This window comes from Muntiacus reevesi, chromosome 1 (assembly GCF_963930625.1).
Source record: "Muntiacus reevesi chromosome 1, mMunRee1.1, whole genome shotgun sequence".
Classification (NCBI taxonomy): Eukaryota; Metazoa; Chordata; class Mammalia; order Artiodactyla; family Cervidae; genus Muntiacus; species Muntiacus reevesi.
The window spans coordinates 13,979,694-13,998,929 of record NC_089249.1 but is presented as its reverse complement, the minus strand read 5'-3'; the positions used below and the strand labels follow the sequence as shown (position 1 = coordinate 13,998,929).

The 19,236-nt window shown below is 49.1% G+C and overlaps 1 protein-coding gene across 4 annotated transcripts in view; it reads right to left on the bottom strand.

Moving 5' to 3' along the window:
- The window catches only part of CHST11 (carbohydrate sulfotransferase 11), a 263,685-nt gene extending 251,301 nt beyond the window's left edge, over window positions 1-12,384 (bottom strand). For 2 of the 4 annotated variants that reach the window (XM_065938262.1, XM_065938278.1), the window contains exon 1: window positions 11,762-12,384. In XM_065938262.1, coding sequence (XP_065794334.1) covers window positions 11,762-11,879 — 118 coding nt within the window. In that variant the 5' untranslated portion in view covers window positions 11,880-12,384. The remainder of the gene's footprint in view (window positions 1-11,761) is intronic. The other 2 variants (XM_065938268.1, XM_065938288.1) reach the window with 1 other exon arrangement.
- Between the last annotated feature and the right edge of the window lie 6,852 nt (window positions 12,385-19,236).

Here is a 19,236-nt window from a genome sequence, read left to right as displayed (position 1 = left end):
TTATTAAGCCCCTACAATATGCCGGGCACTTTCCCAAGTCATTGAGTGCGGCCAGGTACTATGCCAGACACCACTGAAGCGTGGAGAGTCTTGAGGGATTTCTCCAAAAGAAGAGTCGTTGGCCCATGGTTAGGATGACGATGTGATGGGAGGAAAGATCCCACCCCGTGTGGGATGTCTAGCATCCTTGGCTCTGCCCGATAAACTGATGTCCTCAATCTTTGGGACAAACAAGTACATCATGACACATTTCCAAATGTGGGGGCCAGGGAGAGCCCCCCAACTGAGAGCCCCAACTAGACATTCAGAGAAAGAGTCAGACAGCCATGGTTTCATTCTAGAGTCATCAGTTGTTGTGCGACCTCAGACAAGTCACATTCTCTATGCCCTAGGCTCCTGTGTGCCGCTGTATTAAGTCACTTCAGTCACGCCTGACTCTCTGCAAGCCTGTGGACTGTATCCGGCCAGGTTCCTCCATCCTCGAGATTCTCCAGGCAAGAATACCAGACTGGATTGCCATGCCCTCCTCCCCTCCAGGGGATCTTCCTGTCCCAGGGATCGAACCCACATCTCTTGTGTCTCCCTCATTGGCAGGCGGGTTCTTCACCACTAGCGCCACCTGGCAAGTCCACCCGAGTCTCCTACCCTCCCTGTGAAATGGTGATTACAAGAGATGAACCCTGTAAGACCCCTATAAGGAATATGTAATACATATTAAACACCTGACCTATGTCAGCCTCCAGGAAATAATACCCAATAAATAGCTGTATTTCTTTGTCAGTGCACCCCCTTGAACCCTCACCTCCTTTGATCCTAAAGCCCTCTTCTCAGGGAACCTTTCCTGATCACTCTATTTAGAAGTGATCACTCACTGCTTCCATTTCACATCTTCCTTCCTGGCTTTATGTGTTTTTTTTTCTCTGCAGCACTTGTCACCACCCAGCAGACTCAATGGTTCAAGCATGCGTTTGTTTATATTATGTCTCCCCCCATCAACTATTGTCCACTTGGGTCCCTGCTGTATCTCCAGCACCCAGCTCAGAGTCTCACTCTCAACAGCATTCAACCAAACCATCCTGAGTGATGTCGAATGGACACAGTAGACAGTCAGAGCCTGAACGCTGATCCTGGCCTGCAAATTCTGAGCTTTTTTTTTCACCATAGTGAATGACCATAAACAACGGCACTGATAAGATATGTCAACCGTTAAGAAATGTAAAGTGTTACAACACTACCTTAGAGGGGCCTTTGTGTTTTCCCTCTTCTGGGATCTTTGAAATGAGCAGTTTCTAACAGAAACTCAACTACCAGCCTGTTGAACTGGCATTAGCTTTGTGGGTTTTTTTTCACAAGGTCTTTAAGATAACCACTTAAGCTGCAGACTGATACGGATTTCAACACTTACATTGCTGGGCTTGAAACAGTTGCTCAGTCATGCCCAGCTCTTTGCAACCTCAAGGACTATAGCCTGCCAGGCTCCCCTGTCCCTAGAATTCTCCAGGCAAGAATACTGGAGTGGGCTGCCATTTCCTCCTCCAGGGGATCTTCCCGACTCAGGGATTGAACCTGGGTCTCCTGCAATGCAGGTGGGTTCTTTACCATCTGAGCTACCAGGAAAGCCCTCTTTATTTCTATCCATACCTATCTGAGTGAGACCTGAACTCCAGGGATACTGGAAATATCAGTCCTAGCCACACCACATGTCTAATGCCAAACTCTGACTCACCACTGTCAGAACTATCTTTAGTACTAAGTAGCACTAACTGTGTGTACATAATTAGTCACTCAGTTATGTTTGAGTCTTTGAGGCCCCATGGACTGTAGTTAGCCAGCCTCCTCAGTTCATGGGATTCTCCAGGCAAGGATACCAGAGCAGGTTGTCAGTTCCTACTCCAGGGGATCTTCCCGACCCAAGAATCAAACCCATGTCTCCTGCGTCTCCTGCATGGGCAGGTAGATACTTTACCACTGAGCCACCTGAGTGGCAAACTATACTTTTACCCAAACTTGACTGCGGTGGGTCTGACAGTCACCAACTACATTCAAGACCAGTCTTCACCTCGGGTTCCAAAGTCTAGCTGACACACTCCAGCTATCACAAAGGGGCCTGGAGAGGAAACATCAGGCCTTCCATTTTCATTGAATTTAGAAAAAGAAATTTAATGTTAAGAATATGAATTAATGTAAAATACGAATTGGAACAAACACCCTCATCTACCCCATTGTACCAGGTTACATGCATTTACGAAATTCAGGCATCCTGAGGAGGGAGACAGAGAGGGACCAAGGAAATCAGCCAACCCACTGCTCTGAGATCACCATTTACAACTGAATCCCAAGTAGATTTACAGATTACATCATCTACTTTTACCTAAACTAGTCCTCACAAAGTGGAACAGAGGCTTAAAGAGAGTCCAGTCTTGAAACTACAGCTTGGAGGGAAATCCCAGGTGGTCCAATGGATAGGTCTCAGCCCTTTCACTGCCAAAGCCTTGATTGGGCTTCCCTGGTGGTTCAGTTGGTAAAGAAATCTGCCTGCAGTGTGGGAGACCTGGGTTCTACCCCTGGATTGGGAAGATCGCCTGCAGGAGGGCATGGCAACCCACTCTAGTATTCTCGCCTGGAGAATCCCCATGGACAGAGGAGTCTGGCAGGCTACAGTCCATAGGGTCGCAAAGAGTCGGACACGACTAACCGACTAAGCACACACACACACACACAGAGGAACTAAGACCCCAGAAGCTGCAAGAATGAAAAATAAAAAAACACTGCAGCTTGGAGCTAATACTCATAATGCATGCACATATTATGTGCACCAAAAAAATCCACAGAAGAAAATTCCTCTCTCTCCCTGAGTCTTGTATGCCATGTGCTGCGTGCTAAGTCACTTTAGTCGTGTCTGACTCTTTGTGACCCTGTGGACTGCAACCCTCCAGGGTCCTCTATCCATGAGATCCTCTAGGCAGGAGTACTGGAGTGGGGTGGCATGCCCTCCTCCAGGGGATCTTCCTGACCCGGGGATCGAACCTGTGTCTCTTACATCTCCTGCATTAGCAAGTGGGAACCTGGGTGCCACTAGCGCCACCTGCGAAGCCCCTTGTATGCCACATAACAAGGTAAAAAGGGTAAGAGAATCGGAGCTGACTGGGAGTTCGCTAACAGAACTTCCCAGATGGTAACGAACATGTGGGTTTACAATCACTATTGTTAGAAACAGAAACATCCTTACCCTACATATTTAGATAATGGGACTAATATGAATACACTTACTATAAGCAAAATAGATGGGAGATGGCTGCTCACATATGTTTTACCAATAGGAAGTGGTGAGCACTCTGGATGTCTGCTCATCACCCATTCCACTCCCTTCTAGAAAGCCTTTCTAGACAGTAAGGGCTATTGATTTAAAAGCTATGTTTCCCAGCCATCCTGGTTCTGAAGTGTGAGTGTGGCTCCACTAGACAGAAACACTGACTTCAGATTTAGAAAGAAGCCTTCGGTGAGAGGCCACCTCCCGCCTTCCAGGTTTTCTTCAGCCTCCTGATGGTGTGAGAATGATGAGGGGTTTTGACAACACTCTCTGGGACCACTCTCTGGCTTGCTGGGTGTTGAGAGGTGGCTGCAGGCGCATCCCGATTCTGGAATCAGGATTTCTGATCCCAGGGTCCCAGTGGCATTAGTTTGTTCTTGGATTTGGTAGTTCCAAAGACAGTCTCAGAGGTAGCAGCACACACTTTTTTTGAGTAGCCAGGCCTGTATATGTTTGCTTCTATGTTGTTACATATGCTACTACTATTGCTGCAGCTGCCGCTGCTAAGTCACTTCAGTCGTGTCTGACTCTGTGCGACCCCATAGACGGCAGCCCACCAGGCTCCCCCATCCCTGGGATTCTCCAGGCAAGAACACTGGAGTGGGTTGCCATTTCCTTCTCCAAGGCATGAAAGTAAAAAGTGAAAGTGAAGCCGCTCAGTCGTGTCTGACTCTTAGCGACCCCATGAACTGCAGCCCACCAGGCTCCTCTGTCCATGGGATTTTCCAGGCAAGAGCACTGGAGTGGGGTGCCATTATTACCTGAGGTTAATTCCTGGAGGCCCAGCTGAGAGCCTTATGCTTCTAAGTGTGTGCATGCTCAGACATGACTGAGCAGTCCCATAGACTGTAGCCCACCAGGCTCCTCTGTCCATGGGATTTTTCAGTCAAGAATACTGGAGTGCGTTGCCATTTCCTCCTCCAGGGGATCTTCCCAACCCAGGGATCAAACCTGCATGTCCTGCGTCTCCTGCATTGGCAGGCGGATTCTTGACCACCAGCATTCCCAACTTTTTTAAGGACCAGATTCCCTCCATTAAATACCTTTCTGCTTACAATACTTAGACTCCTTCCCAGTTCACACCTGAAGCCTGGCTGAAACCTAGCAAGCCAGAAGCAACAAGGTCTGAGAAACAAAGCAGGTCATACCAGAAGCGATTTGGTCAGAGCAAGCCAGCGTGCTCTTCCCTCTGGGCTTACGCATAATGGTGAGGTGGGCACAGGGGCGGAAGAGGCATCTTTGCCAGTCACTTATTTACCCCTTAAATGTTTCCTAAGTACCTCTGGGCCAAGCTTAGAGGCTATGAAGAGGAACTTGGCAGAGGTTCCTCAAAAGAGGAACATGTACTGAATACAAGTAAACAAACAACTACCACGCATTTCTGAAGAAGATTCTTGAGAGTTCCCCCGGACAGCAAGGAAGTCAAACTAGTCCATCCTAAAGGAAACCAACCCTGAATATTCACTGGAAGGACTGATGTTGAAGCTGAAGCTCCAATACTTTGGCCACCTGATGCAAAGAGCCAACTCATAGAAGACCCTGATGCTGGGAAAGATTGAGGGCAGGAGGAGAAGGGGATGGCAGAGGATGAGATGGTTGGATGGCATCACCGACTCAATGGACATGAGTTTGAGTAAACTCCGGGAGATAGTGAAGGACAGGGAAGCCTGGTGTGCTGCAGTCAATGGGGTCACAAAGAGTCGGATGTGACTTAGTGACTAAACAACAACAGAAAAGGGAATGACCAAGGCCACGGGAGCTCAGCAGCCTTAAAAGAAAGCAAAATCCACACTGGTGACATTTTCCCCAAACAGCATCACCAAGTCTATTTCTCTGTGATCTTCCAGAGTTGAGCCCCATATTAAATAACTCACTTTCCCACATTCCTATTCTGACTCTTACCAACCTCATCAGTTAATCAGAAAGAGAGACAAGCCCTGTGGCTCTGAAAATAGGTGCAAATTTCCCAGGTACAGCAGAAAAGACTGAAAGGCCTGTCGACCAGCAAAGCCTTTATGAAGCAGGTGATCAGGATACATCAGATACCCCCCAGGGCCCTCAGCTGGAGCCTGAGTGCCATTTTTATCACCTTACTGAGATTCTGAGGTATGCCCTGGCATACAGAAAGCACTTTCACAATTTACAGAGGTGGGTCCAAGGGCATCACCTATAAGAATCACTGTTACTTTACGTTCCACTAAGAAAATAAAGGCTATGCATTAGAGGTCAGCACAGCAGTAAGATACCATCAGTTACAACAAGTCAAATGTCAGAAAGGTGAAAAGAATGAGTGTCTTAGAATTGATAAGATAGAGTAATTCACAGGAGCAGGTAGAGGGGGGATGTCCAACTAGCACCCAGGTCTTTCACTCCCAAATCATCGATCCATTCCTTCTCTATTTTTCTTGAGTGCCTCCAGAAGTCAGGGGCTGTTGATGGTTGGTTTCCATCTATGGATGCTGTGGATCACGCCTTATACATTTCAAGAACTTCCCAACACAAACTCAGTTAAAATTCCTGTCAAATTGGTTTTGTTTTGCTTTCTTCTGATTTATACATTACCGCTTCAAAAAACTGAAAAAGGGAGGTGGTCTAGTCTGGAAGTGAGGGGGAGGCAGAGGTTGATGGAGAAGCGGGATTTACACGGTAAACACTTCACCCAACTTCACTGTGGCTGTTTGAAAATGAACACAACAGTGCAAGTAAGAGGCTTTGGGCTTGTCCACCCATTCCACAATCCCTCCCCAAGAGTCCTCAGCCCAAACTCTTCCAGAGCTTCCCATCCTGTCACCAGTCAAGGCCAAGATCCACACAATCTCTCTGCACCTCCTGGTCTTAGCTGCTTCCTCCCTCTGCTCCAGACACTCAGAGCCGCCTGCCATGCGAGGTCCTGCCTCAGGGAACAGGCTTGCGCTGCTCTGCACCTGGAATATCCTATCTGGGACTGGGTTGATATGTGGCCAGCTCTTTCACTTCTTCCCGTCTCTGCTCTCCAATGTCAACTTGTCACCGACATCCTGTAATGACCTCTGTATTAAACTGCAACCCTGGCCTCTCACATCCCTCATTCATATCTCTTGCTTTGTTCTTCTCTCTTCACACCATCTGACACATCACCTATGTAAGTGACTTTTGCACTTCCTTAAAGTCTGCCTATACCTCACTAGAAGGTAAGTTCCATGAGGGCAGAAATAATGTTTTATGGTATCCCCTGTGCCCAGAACAATACCCGGCACAGAAAAGAGGAGAAAAAGAGACAGAGAAAGAAAGAGCATCTCTGATTTCAAATTCTGATGAATCACATCTGATATAAGATGCATCAAATTACAAGTTCTAGGAATCTTTAATGGACAGATCAGACTATTCAATGATCTCAGGGGAGGGACTGCCTCACTCTTCATTTGTGATAAAGATGGGGGTCTCAAAATTCAAGAGAAGAAAAACAAAAAAGAGAAAATGAATATGTAAAACTACTTCTGGTTTTTTTCAGAATCTGCCCTTACCGGTGGCTGTGACTTTCATGAAAGTCTTTCCATTCACCGTCCCCAGATTAAGAAGAGCTTTGTCCTCTTGGTAGATTTAAGAAGGGAAGGGGTGGTGCTCACTTGTAAGCCTTTGATTTCCTGTTTTTAAATGGTTGTGGCCGATACAGCTCATAAGCAAAGTGACTCTTCATCCAGATAAATATAAACAGCAGCCCCTTCTACTGGCGGATTGATTCTCCCATCCCTCGTCCATCAGAAACCCCGACCACGCTTCCTCTGGTGCCCAATCACCACTTTTATTTCAGAGGCAACAAAATGAGGACTCCTGGACAGCAGATCTAACTGTCGAAGGAAATTGCCTAAGTGTATCTGTCTCATCTTTGAGCAGCCATGAAACTCCCCATGGAGGTGCAAACATTTAAACCGCCAAGGGGAGACCAGATGCTGGAAACAGCTTATCTTTCAGCTATTTGATGCAGTTTCCAGGACTTATAACAGCGTCATATTTGAGAACTTCCTGACTTCTTTTCAAAAGAAGTTTCAGATATATAAGAGAACAGCCCCTACAACCTGGTCTCACTCCAAATTCATTTCATGTATCAGCAAAAAGATTCTTTAAAATTAAATACATGCAGAAAGAAAGAAAAAAAAAAAAACACGATAGCAGACTGGCACTCTGCAAAGTAGTGGGGATGGGAGGTTAGAGACACAGGCAACCCTATAAATTTAAAAGTTTGTGGCTAAGTTTTCTGTTTTTCAACTTAATTAGTGGTCACCATAATGACCATAATGATGTATTTGTCTAAAATACATATTACCTATCAAACAAGGTACAAAATCCAGACTAGGATCTCAATTATTTTTTTAATATATATATTCTATAATAGGAAAAAAGGACCCCTTGCCTCGGGTGGTAGATTAATGGATGATTGCTTGTCTTCTGTACCTCCTAAATTTTCTAAAATGAGCACATATTACTTTTATAATTAGGTTAAAATTATAATGCAAGTGTTTTACATCAATCTAATCAAGTGAACTACAAAGGGGTAACCCAGGAAGCCTTTAAATAAAGGGTATAATCTTTCAATACATTCGACCAAAGCAAAGAAATCCCAGGCGACAGTGAAAGTAAACATTAAAAAAAAAAAAAAACAGAGAAAGAGAGAAGAAAAGCTTTCTCCCCAGGCTTCTCTCCTAAGAACAGGAGTTTTCAAACAAAACCACAACCCTACGGAATAACACAAAAGGAAGGTTCAGGGGAGCCACCTTCACACACTCAGCACAAACGCAGCCTGGGGGCCTTTCAGCTCGGCCTCGCCGCCCCAAGACACAACTCCATCAAAGGCCGGCTGTCTGGGGCAGGTACCCAAGTCAATGTTTAGGAGGCGATCGCTGATGGACGCAGACCTGTGCAGAAAGCGCAGGCGTGGCGCTCCATCCTGAGATCAGGAGCAGGTCACGCCCGCAGAGGGTGTCTCTCCTGCAGAGGGGTTTCTACAGGTCAGTGGCTAAAAGAGGCCAAGCTTCCCCCTACCCAAGACACCCAGCCTCACCGTCTCACACTTAGGGGCAGCAACTCTAGGCCAAGGGAGTTCTGTCTGGGGTGTGATGAGCTTAAACCTGACCCATGACTCGAGGGATCTCAGAGACCAGGAGGCTAGAGAAGTGTCCAGACCTTGCCTCCAGTGTCCCACACCCCCCTCAAGAGAGCCAGACTTAGTGACGAGGCATTCTTGGCAAGGTTTGATACAACTTCCCAAAAATTGGAGAATCGGGTCTCCTAGAATCTAGCCACTTCATTCATTCATCCAGCAAGTACTTTATCGAGAAACTACCATGGGCCAGGCACTGTGCCGGACACTGGGATTAGAACAGGGCCTAAAACCCAGACCCTGCCGTAAGACTGTTAACTTAGAGTGTCAAAGACCTAAAGAAAACTGCCTGTACTGACAAGGAGCCCACTTCTGCTGGACCCAACAACCAAATTAAAGATCAATGACACAAGTTGCTGTATTAGAAAAGTACAAAAGACAATGAACCCCAGATTAGAATCAGAGGAACAGCCAGCCAGCCCCTCGCCAGCTTTTCTCTGTTTATTCTTTCCCTTCCTCCTCACACACTCCAGGTATTCTCTAGCCATCAATGAAGCCAAGGATCCATTTCTTTTTGGAATACTACATTTCTATTTCAGATAGGAATAGAAATAGCCTCTCTGCCAGAGGGCTCCTAATTTTTAGCAACACAATCTGTGTCATGCTGTGGTCCCTTCTGCCTCTCCCAGGGTGATCTGGAGAAATGGAAACTGCAGTGCCAGGCTAAAAGATCAGCTGTCACAACCCAAAATCCTTCAGAGAAGCAAAGAGCAGCTAACTTTTAAGGAAATTCCAAGCAGGAGGAAAAAGAGATAGCATCAGTTGTCATCGAGAGCCTAGTTTAATAAAATGTGCGTGTGGAGGGGAGGCCGGGGGGGGGGGGGTGTAAATGTTTAATATTAACTTCAAAGTATATTTTTATGTCCTATATCATAATAAACTACTGGCATGGAGTTTTCATGGAACAGTGAAACAATTATATATAATTCAAAGTAAGGAAGACCTTTCAGTTGAATGTAGACCAATACAGTTCTACATTCAATAGAACGTATTGAAAGTAGTCTTTGCTATAGACTGGCGGAAAATAACAGACGAGCATACTCACATAAGCAAATAATCCACAAATGCCATTTGGGGGTTGGAAGTGGGACCAGGAAGGGAAGCCAAGGTTGAGAGCAGAGGGTCAAGGATGGCAAATCCTTATCTAGGAAGCCTTGGCAAAGCTTCTGTCCCTGGTACCGAAAAGCCAGACTGAAAGCAGCTAACACCACTTTCAAGCCAACTTAATATTCCAACTAGGACTGGAAATTTTCACAAAGTATCAGTTACAAGTTGGAAATTTCTTCCTGGTATCCCTGGCTGGAAAGTTATTTCCTAAATCTCACACAGGGTAAGAGAAACACAGGATGCTTGAAAATCATGGGCAGCAATAGTCTTACTAGTTAGTATCTCCCTGGACAACTAACAGGTACAGAGAAGTTACAGCCCATTCCTGCTGGAGACTAATCCACCTCTCTGTTCCAGGCATTTCCGCAGAGGACTACCCAGCACGTTCGGTCCAGGCAAAACCTAAGTGGCCTAAAGACATCTGTGGTGTCTGGACCAAATCATTCAGCTCTTTGTTTGAGCTGTTGGGCCCCCAGTGTATCTGCACACCACCCAGTCCCCCAGCCCTCCGGGCGGAGCCTGGCCCAGGACACGGCAGTCTGTCTGGTCCTGCCCATTGCAACCACGGCCTGGCTGCCGGCAGGCAAGCCAGGTCCATTTTTAAATTCCCTAAGAAGTTTCCCAACCACTGGTTTGGGTGAGGAGGCAAACACCGCTGCAGCTTGCTGACGTGAAACTAAAAATACTCAGCTGCAAACAAAAGCCACCCTTTACCAGCGGCTCCATGTGGAAGTGTCAGGCCACACCAGACTGAGACCTTACTCTTGGCCAAGGGGCCACCTTAACAACTCCTCCAGGCCCAGCCAGGCAGAGGAGCCCTTCTGTCCGAAATGTCAAGGAATCCCAAAGTTTGATGGAAAGAACAGCTTTGGTCCTGTGCCACCCCCCAATGCAGGCTAGATGCGTTTGGTGCTGCCTCTGGGTCAGCAGAACATAACCCTATAGCCCTGGAAGGAAGTGGGCTTCCAGCTCCCTCCTTGCAATTATAAAAGCAAATTATTGCCATGACTATACTGAGAAAGGCAGCTGGGAGATTTGGGAGCCCATGTGGTCCAGGGGGGGGCTTGCTGGGGGCCAAGGCATGGGAGATCACGACTCCACGGCGCGATGCCCATTTCCCCAGGAGCTTCCCGGGAAGGTTTTACCTGTTGGGCTTCGGAGTGGAGCTGCGATCCCGGGGCCACCACGCTCCAGGCCGCCCGTCCCTCCCAAACTTTCCTTCCCGCCCCTCGGAAGGGGCAGCCTCGTCCCTCTCCGAGTCCAGATGTCAGGTGTGGAGCTTGTCTAAGCCACCCGGGACTGCGGGGAGGCGCGGGGTGGGGTGGGGGCGGGCTTCCTTCCCACACGGCCCGGCGGGCGCCGGGGGATTCCGGATGCTCAGAACCCAGGAGTGAGGGGCGGGGTGGGGGGGTGCAACTGACGGTCAGCCCAAAACCGACCAAAGTTTCCTCCCAAACCAAAGCGGCGCGATCCCGGGGCTCTGAGGACCCCCCAACACAGGGTCGCGAGCCGGACTGTGAGGGAGGGAGCAGGCCCCGTGGCACCAGCCGCAAGGTCAACGCGGAGCCGAACCTCGGGGGCAAGCAGCCGGCGCCGGGACCCAACCCCAGCTGGTGGCGAGGGCAATGTCGGGCACCCCCAATCTCTCCCTCCACCTGCTCAACGCGGCGCCGAAACCCGCACACATGGGAGCCTAGCCTCAGGCTCCCAAGCTCGCGGCCAGACCGGCAACCTCGCCCGGCGCTCACCCTTCGTCCGCGGCCCGCCCGCCCACCCGGGAGAGGCAGCTCTCTGGGGACCGGGGTGACTGGCTCCCGGAGCCTCTTTCATCCTCGGACCTCGGCAGAAGCGGGGAGGGAGTTTCGTTCTCTTCAAACTGATCCTCCACCCCCTGAAGCTTCCCACAACGTCTACCTTGCTCTGCTACCTCGTAGACAGACAAGAGACACAAAGAAGAAAAAAAAAATCTACCGCCCCTCTGGTCCCATCCTCCAGCCTGGAGTTGGGAGGAAGAAGAGGAAGGAGTATATCTTTTCTTCCCATCCCGACTCGGGGATCCGGGCAGACCCGGTCAGCAAGGAACCCCGGGGCGGCCCAGAGAGAAGAGGTAAGGTTGGAAGAGTCAGAAACCAGCCACGGTGAGCGAGGGAGCGAGAGCACGAGAAAGAAGAAAATATCCAACAAAACCACGCTAACGCGCCCCCTACCTGGGTGCAACATACTTTGGAAATAGAAGATGACCAGGATAAAGGATCCCAAGCAAGTGGCCAGCACCATCCGGCAAATTCTGTTCATCCTCATCACTTCCAGCAGCGCCGGCTTCATGGCTTTGTCCTAGCTGCGGGAACCCGGGTGTCCGGGAGGCGCTCCCGGAGCGCAGGAGCGGGGACCCCGCGGCGCGGAGCGGAGCCCGGGAGGCGCAGGACAGGGCTGGGCAAGGATCGCTGGGAGGATCGGGGTTGGCTTCGCGGCCGCTCTCGGAGCCCCCAGCCCCGGGCAGGGGTGTGGAAGGCGCCGGAGTTGCTCTGGAAGTGCGGAGGTGCGTGGACCAGCCGGCTGCGCGCCCTTGCTCCTCCCGCGGCTCCTCCTCGCTTCTCCGCCGCCGCCGCCGCCTCCGCTCCCGCCGGCGGCCGCCGCTGCCTCCTCGCGGGCCGGGCGACTGGGGTGCGAGCGGTGATGCGGCTGGTGGTGCCGCCGCCGCCGCGCTGGCCGCTGTGGCTGTCGGACCGGCCCCCTCTCTCCTCTCCAAGGGCTACTTCATTGCGCTCCAATGATCTATATATTCCGGGGCTGGGTTTTACCAAACGTAACTCGCAGCCCCCGGCGAGGGGAGGGCGCCTGCGGAGCGCCGGGCGGAGGGCGGGACCGGAGCGCCGGGGCGGAGCGTCTCGCTCCCCGCGCCCCTACCCGGGATTTGGTCGCGTCCAGCTGTTTCCCGGGGAGTGCGCGCCGCGCTCCGCAGGGTCCCAAAGGCCCTCAGTCCCCGGCCCGGCCGGCCGCCGTCTGGAGCTCGTGTGTCAGCGTTTCCATGACAAAACCCGGAGGAAAAACACACGAATAAAATCGCCTCGGTGCCGCCACCCCTCCTGCCGGCGTGTGAAGAGGGAAGTGGCGGGATGCGGGTCGGGCACGCGAAGCGCGAAGGGGTCCGGCGGGCTGTGCTGATTTCAGAGCCCTGGGCAGGGTAGCCGGCAAGTTGTCCCAAGCCCCCTGGGAGCGAGTGCTCTTTACCCGAGTCTCGGAATAGGGAGGTTTCGTTTTTCTTTTTCCTTTTTTTCCCCTTTCCAATGGCAGCCCAGCGCGAGCGACGTTTTGGAAAGGGGTTAAAGACGTCTGACTTCAGGTCAAGGTTAGGAAAACTGCATAACTCCAAGGGGTCGGGCGACAGCTGAGCTTTCCCGGGGGTTTATGAAGTCTCTCTCTCTGTGTGTTACACACACACATACACACACAGACAGCTTCACACACACACACACACACACACACACACACCCCAGTACACACACACACACACACACACACCCAGTACACACACACACACACACCCCAGTCAGGGCAAAGGAGGTTTTGTGGATTTTCGAAGTCTGATTTTCCAAAGAACAGAGCTCCCTCTGCATCCTCAAGCGGGGTGGATGGGAGAGGATGCCCCCACGGAGTCACTCCCAGGACATCTAACTGCTGGGGAAAAAAAAAAAACCAGCCCGCCTTAGCACTGGCAGGTAAATGGGAAGATGGCGTTGCTTTCTTGTGTTCTGTGACGTGGTTTTAAAATCCCAGTTCCTGCGTTTAGGTTGTTGAGCAGTCAAGGTGGCTGCAGGTAAACAGTGCAGGGATCACTGTGTCACCTACCTAGTGCTAGCTGGAGAAAATCGGTTACTGTAGTGGCTCATCTAAATACCTAGAGTGGGAGATCTTGTTCTGCCCTTTGGGAATTCGGTAAGCAGAAAGAGAAGACTGTTATAGCCTTTTATTTTCCTTATAAATTTACAGAATGTTTTTAAAAGTTAAAGGATTATTTAAATTCTAACAATAACATATGCCAGGGAAAAAGTTATTGTAAAGACTAAGTTTTGCACACATTATCAAAGCTTTGGGTTTCCCTGGTGGCTCAGTAGGTAAAGAATTTGCCTTTGATCCCTGGCTCTGGAAGATCCCCTGGAGAAGGGAATGGTTACCCACTCTGGTATTCTTGCCTGGAGAATCCCATAGACAGAGGAGCCTGGCAGGTGGCAAAGAGTCGGACACAACTAAGGCTTTCACTTTTTTCATCAAAGCTTTACTACTATGAATGCAATTAATAACAAAATAAGATAATGGGTCTTTGCCTCTCATGTATCAAGCATTTGATACTTATTGAATCTGAATGTAATGGGCCTTATCCTTCTCTCAATACATCAGAGACACAACGTGCAAACAGATACATGCAGCAAAAACCACCTCAACAACCTTCCCCACAAAGTCTTCCTCCAGCAGTTGCAAAGCAGAGAAACTAACAAAGTCAGCAGCCTTGCCTTTGATTACAAGAAGACAATCAATTACAGCACAATATTTATGTAGCCAGTTTGTACTGTATTAATTTGTGCTCACTTGTAAATGAGCTGCATAATAAAGGCAGTCAAGCTGAACAAGATCCAGTACATTCCCCAGTGAGTTCCACCCCAGAAGCCCAGGGATGGGAAATGACTTACCCACCCACCCGCCCATCCTTGACCAGGGCAGGGACTCCCTGCAGTGAGCATGACTAGATGGGCATTTGCAGAGCTTGGTCTGGAATAGCAGGCTCTCATTAACTCCTAGTTTTACAGAGCAGGCTGGGCTCTGCTTCCAGGTTACCCAGTTGGTCCCTCATCTCCCAGGGCAGAGACCACACTGTACCAGGAGAAGAGCCTGGACACGCATAAGGCTGTCTGGGAAGTCACAGGGAGAGGTCAGAAGCGGAATCCCTGATGGGTCGGGGGGTGGGGGGGGTGGGTTGAGTTAGCCCATGTGGTGAGGAAGAATGAGGAACCATGTCCTGAATCCATTTCTGCATTCTCACTGACTCAAACATGGGCTTCCCAGGCAGCACAGTGGTAAAGAATCGCCTGTGAAGACAGAGGAGATGCAGGAGACGCAGGTTCGATCCCTAGGTAGAAAAGATCCCCTAGAGGAGAAAATGGCAACCCACTGCAGTATTCTTGCCTGGAGAATCTCATGGACAGAGGAGCCTTGTGGGCTATAGTCCATGGGGTCACAAAGAGTCAGACACAACTGAGCATATAGGGAAGAATACACAGCATACGGTGAAGAATAAGGTTCTGACAGGTGACGCTACCACCTCTTCCAAGAAGCCTTTCCTGATTTCTCACCTGGAATTGCCTCTTTCCCCCTCTATGTTCTGAGCAGTAGGTCCAAACCCCTCTTGGGTCACTGTACCTACTAAGCTGAGTTTTACTCATCTCTGTTTCTCTCCAGTGCTCAGCAGAGCAACTGGCCTGGTAGATACAAATAAGTCTGAGATGGAGAAGTGATACTTTCTTGGACTAGGAACTTAAATTAGATCCCCTCTAAAGTCTGTGGTCATGGTCAGTGGTAATGGTCTGCAATTCTGTTGTTCTGTGCATGTTAGAGGTGAGAGATTAGTTCTAATTTCTTGTCTCTTCATCACACTGCAATAAACTTCCCAAACACAAGTACAGTCATTGCTTTCTTTCCATCCCTCTCCTTACAAAGCTTTGTTGTATCTTTTATGCATGCTACATGATAAATATTGACCAGATAAAGGAAAATGTTGACTGATAAAACAGAGGAGAAAGGAGGTTTGATATTCTGTTTGTCTTTTAATTACTGCTTTACTTATTTTGTTTTTGTCTGTGGTGGGTCTTCGTTGCTGCTCAGACTTTTCTCTAGTTGCGACAAGCAGGGGCTGCTCTCTAGTTGTGGTGCACAGGCTTCTCATCGCCTTGGCTTCTCTTGTTGAGGAGCACAGGCGCTAGGGCCCTCAGGCTTCAGGAGTTGTGGCTCCGGGCTTATTTGCTCCATGGCATGTGGAATCTTCCCAGACCAGGGATCAAACCCATGTTCCCTGCATTGGCAGGCAGATTCCAATCTACTATACCACCAGGGAAGCCCTGATATTTTGAATTTTGCAGAGAGGTCAATGGAAGGCTGCCTCTGCAACCAAGCTTTTTGTTTTCCCAGTGTAGCCTTCAAAATAGGCAAGGTTATGCTACAGTAACAAATGAGCCCTAACTTCACTGGCTCAGAACAACTAGGGCTTAGGTCTTAACTCCACCAGGTGTCTGCTGTGGGTCACAGACCAAACGTGGGCTTCCCAGGTGGCGCAGTGGTGAAGGGGTCGCGAAGAGTCGGACACAGCCGAGCACACAGGCACACAGGCCCAAACATACAGTGAAGAGTAAGTTCTGACAGGTGACACTACCACCTCTTCCAGGAAGCCTTCCCTGACTTCTCACCTGAAATCAGGTGAAAGGGGCTGGACTCATGGAATACCACATACAGGGTGAAGCCGAAGTAGCCCTACCTAGAACCTGGCAGTGCCCAAGAAAAGAGGATCTCTTGAAGTTCCGGCCCCCACAATTCAGTGATTCCCACCCAGAAGAAGCACATGTCACTTCTACTCACCATTTATCAGCCAGAACTACTCACGCACTGCTCCCCATCCCCCCCAGACTAGGAAGTCAGAGACCAAAGCATTTGGGAAATAGTCCTCCTAGCTGCAATCCCCCTACCCCTCTTCAGACCTCATTTAATCATTTTTCTAAGTTCCCTTTCACCCCAAGAGCTTCTACCCATCAGCACCGCCTCAGGGTGAGGCCTGGCTAAGCCTTGGTTGATTGTGAGGCATGATTCTTACTCCCCAGGTGAAAGGGAGAGGGAAGTCATTCAGTCATGTCCAACTCTTTGTGACCCCCATGGGCTGTAGCCTACCAGGCTCCTCTGTCCATGGAATTTTCCAGGCTGAAGTACTGGAGTGGGTTGCCATTGCCTTCTCCAGGGGACCTTCCCGACCCAGGGATCGAACCTGGGTCTCCCCGCATTGCAGACTTTACCATCTGAACCACCAGGAAAGCCCACTCTCCAGGTAAAACAACACACAAATGAGACTGGGGTCTGTCTATTTCAAAACCTGGCATGGCCCCTAGAAACTGTCGAGGAGAAGGGGCTCTGTGTGTGGGTGATCTTAGGAAATTCAGAGGCAAGGAAGGGATGGATCCAAAATCAGATTTCTGACTTGTGTGTGCCATCCGCAGTGAACGCAGACACTTGCCAAGCCCACCAGTACCTGCAGGCTGAACTCTATCCCGTTTCTGTAGGTGACACCTTCAATGTACCGTCTTGTTCAGATCTGGCACAACTGGCTGCCAGTTTCTGGAGAGAGACCTGGGCCCAGGGCACTGGAGACAGAGAGTTCTTTTGCATCCTTGAGGAAGGGGGGCATGTCTTAGGCCGACCTCAGGCAGGGGCCCCAGACGCGCCCCTCCCAGGAGGGGCTTTGCCTTGCTGCATCTCTCTGGCACCTCCAGCACAAAGTCTCTCAGTTAACCAGGGCACAGTAAATATTTGTGGACTTGAATAAGAAGCCATGCCCACAGTGTGTGGAGGCCCGAGGGTCCAGCCCTCCTCCGGGTAGGTAAACCACAAGTACACAAGTGGGGCACTCATGACATGCTCTGAGCGAGGCTCTCCTTCCCTGGCCTTTCAGAACAAGGTGGGGGGAAAGAAAGGACAGGAGAAGAAGTAGAGAAGGAGGGAAGTAGAGGAAGAAGAGAAGAGAGAGGCGCTATTATTATTTTGCTTTCTGATGCTGCCTTTGCCCTACCTCCCAGTTTAGGCCCAGGAGACTCCTCTCCCTCCCTTACTGAGGAGAGAGGCCTGTCAGACGTCGGACCCTCGGACACTACCCCAAGCAATGTTGTACAATCAAAGGATGCCACACCAGGATATAAATCCCCATAGGCATGGTGCAGTCCTCAAGACATTAATAATAGGATTCTAAGGATGCTGTAGAAGCGAGGGCAGAAAAGCATGACTGAGTTCATCTCTCTCTCCTGAATCATCCCATCACTGTATCCTTCTGTGAGTTAACAGAGGCCAAAAAGAGTAGCCACCTCCTCGGTCCTCAGATAAACATGAGGTTACACTACTGAAAAATCTCATGGGGCACTTATTTAATGTGTCTTTTTCCAGTGGTCTCTGAGCTCTGGGAACCCCTGTGACCATGTCCGTATCAAACCTAATATGACAGTGTAGACACGAGGCAGTTTAGAAATACATATCAAATGAATGATATGATTTTTACCTAGCAGCCTGCAAAGATTATAAAATATTGATGAAACCCAGTGCTGGGAAGGGTATGGAGAAAAGAGAAGCCATACATACTGATGGTGGAAATCATTATAAATTGATACAAATTTTATAACATTTCTGAAAAGTGATCCAGCAATAACTTGTCTAAAATCACCAAGTAATTGTTGAGTCAGAGCATTCATGTACTTTGTGCTAAAACCACCAAAGTGCCTAATAATTAGGGTTTGGCTAAACAAACTATAAAACCTCCATATGATGGAATACTCTACAGTTACTAAAAAGTAAAGTGACTAAACAGTTAACAATGTTAAAACACAGTGAGTTTATTTTCTCCTGTTTTTGGATAAACAGATATAAATAAATTTATGTACATATATATGTATATTATTAGAAAAGGAAATAGCAGCCCACTCCAGTATTCTTGCCTGGGAAATCCCATGGACTATAGCCTGCAAATCGTGTGGACAGAGGAGCCTGGCAGGCTGTAGTCCATGGGGGTTGCAAAGAGTGGACACAAGTCAGCAACTAAATAACAACAACAAATGTATATATTATAAAAGAAAGTATTAATAGTAGGTATTCCTGGGTATTGAGTTGTTTTAAATTGATTTACTGTATTCTCTAAGTGTTTTTTAAAGAGTACATATTATTCTTTAAAAAGGAAAACTGTACAACTATTTTCATTTTCAGAGGGAAAACTATTCTAATAAAAAGAGAATATGTTTCTTAAATCCCCAAACCCCAATTAAACCCCTACTTCCTCCACGATGTTACCCTTACCTACTTCAGCCTATGGAGATCTCTTCCTGCTTGTGTTAGACCCCTCCTCTATAATTCAGCAGGCTTCCCAGGCGGCTCAGTGGTAAAGAATCTGCCTGCCAGTGCAGGAGACACAGGAGACATGGGTTTGATCCTTGGGTTGGAAAGATCCTCTAGGCAACCCTCTCCAGTATTCTTGCCAGGAGTCGTCCGTGGACAGAGAAGCCTGGCGGGCTACAGTCCATGGGGTCACAAAGAGCCAGACGCGGCTGAGCACGCACAAGAACACTGTAATTCAGCATTGCCATATATTTGGGGGTCATTTGGTGAGCTGTACCCGTCTCCTAGGCCACACTGCATAAGCTCTGGAAGAGTGACGCTGGGACCTGTTGCCACAGACATCTGCTAAATAGGCAGCAGATGACCCATGAGGACTTGCCAGTTAATTTCCTGATATGTTACAATGGTCTCCTGTTGCTACCTACCCTGGGCCAGACACTGCTAACATGTGACACACACCACCACTAATCCTCATCTCAATCACACAAAGACAGCATGAGCATCCCGTTACGCGTGTTGCGTGTGCGTGCTCAGCCGCTCAGTCGTGTCCAGA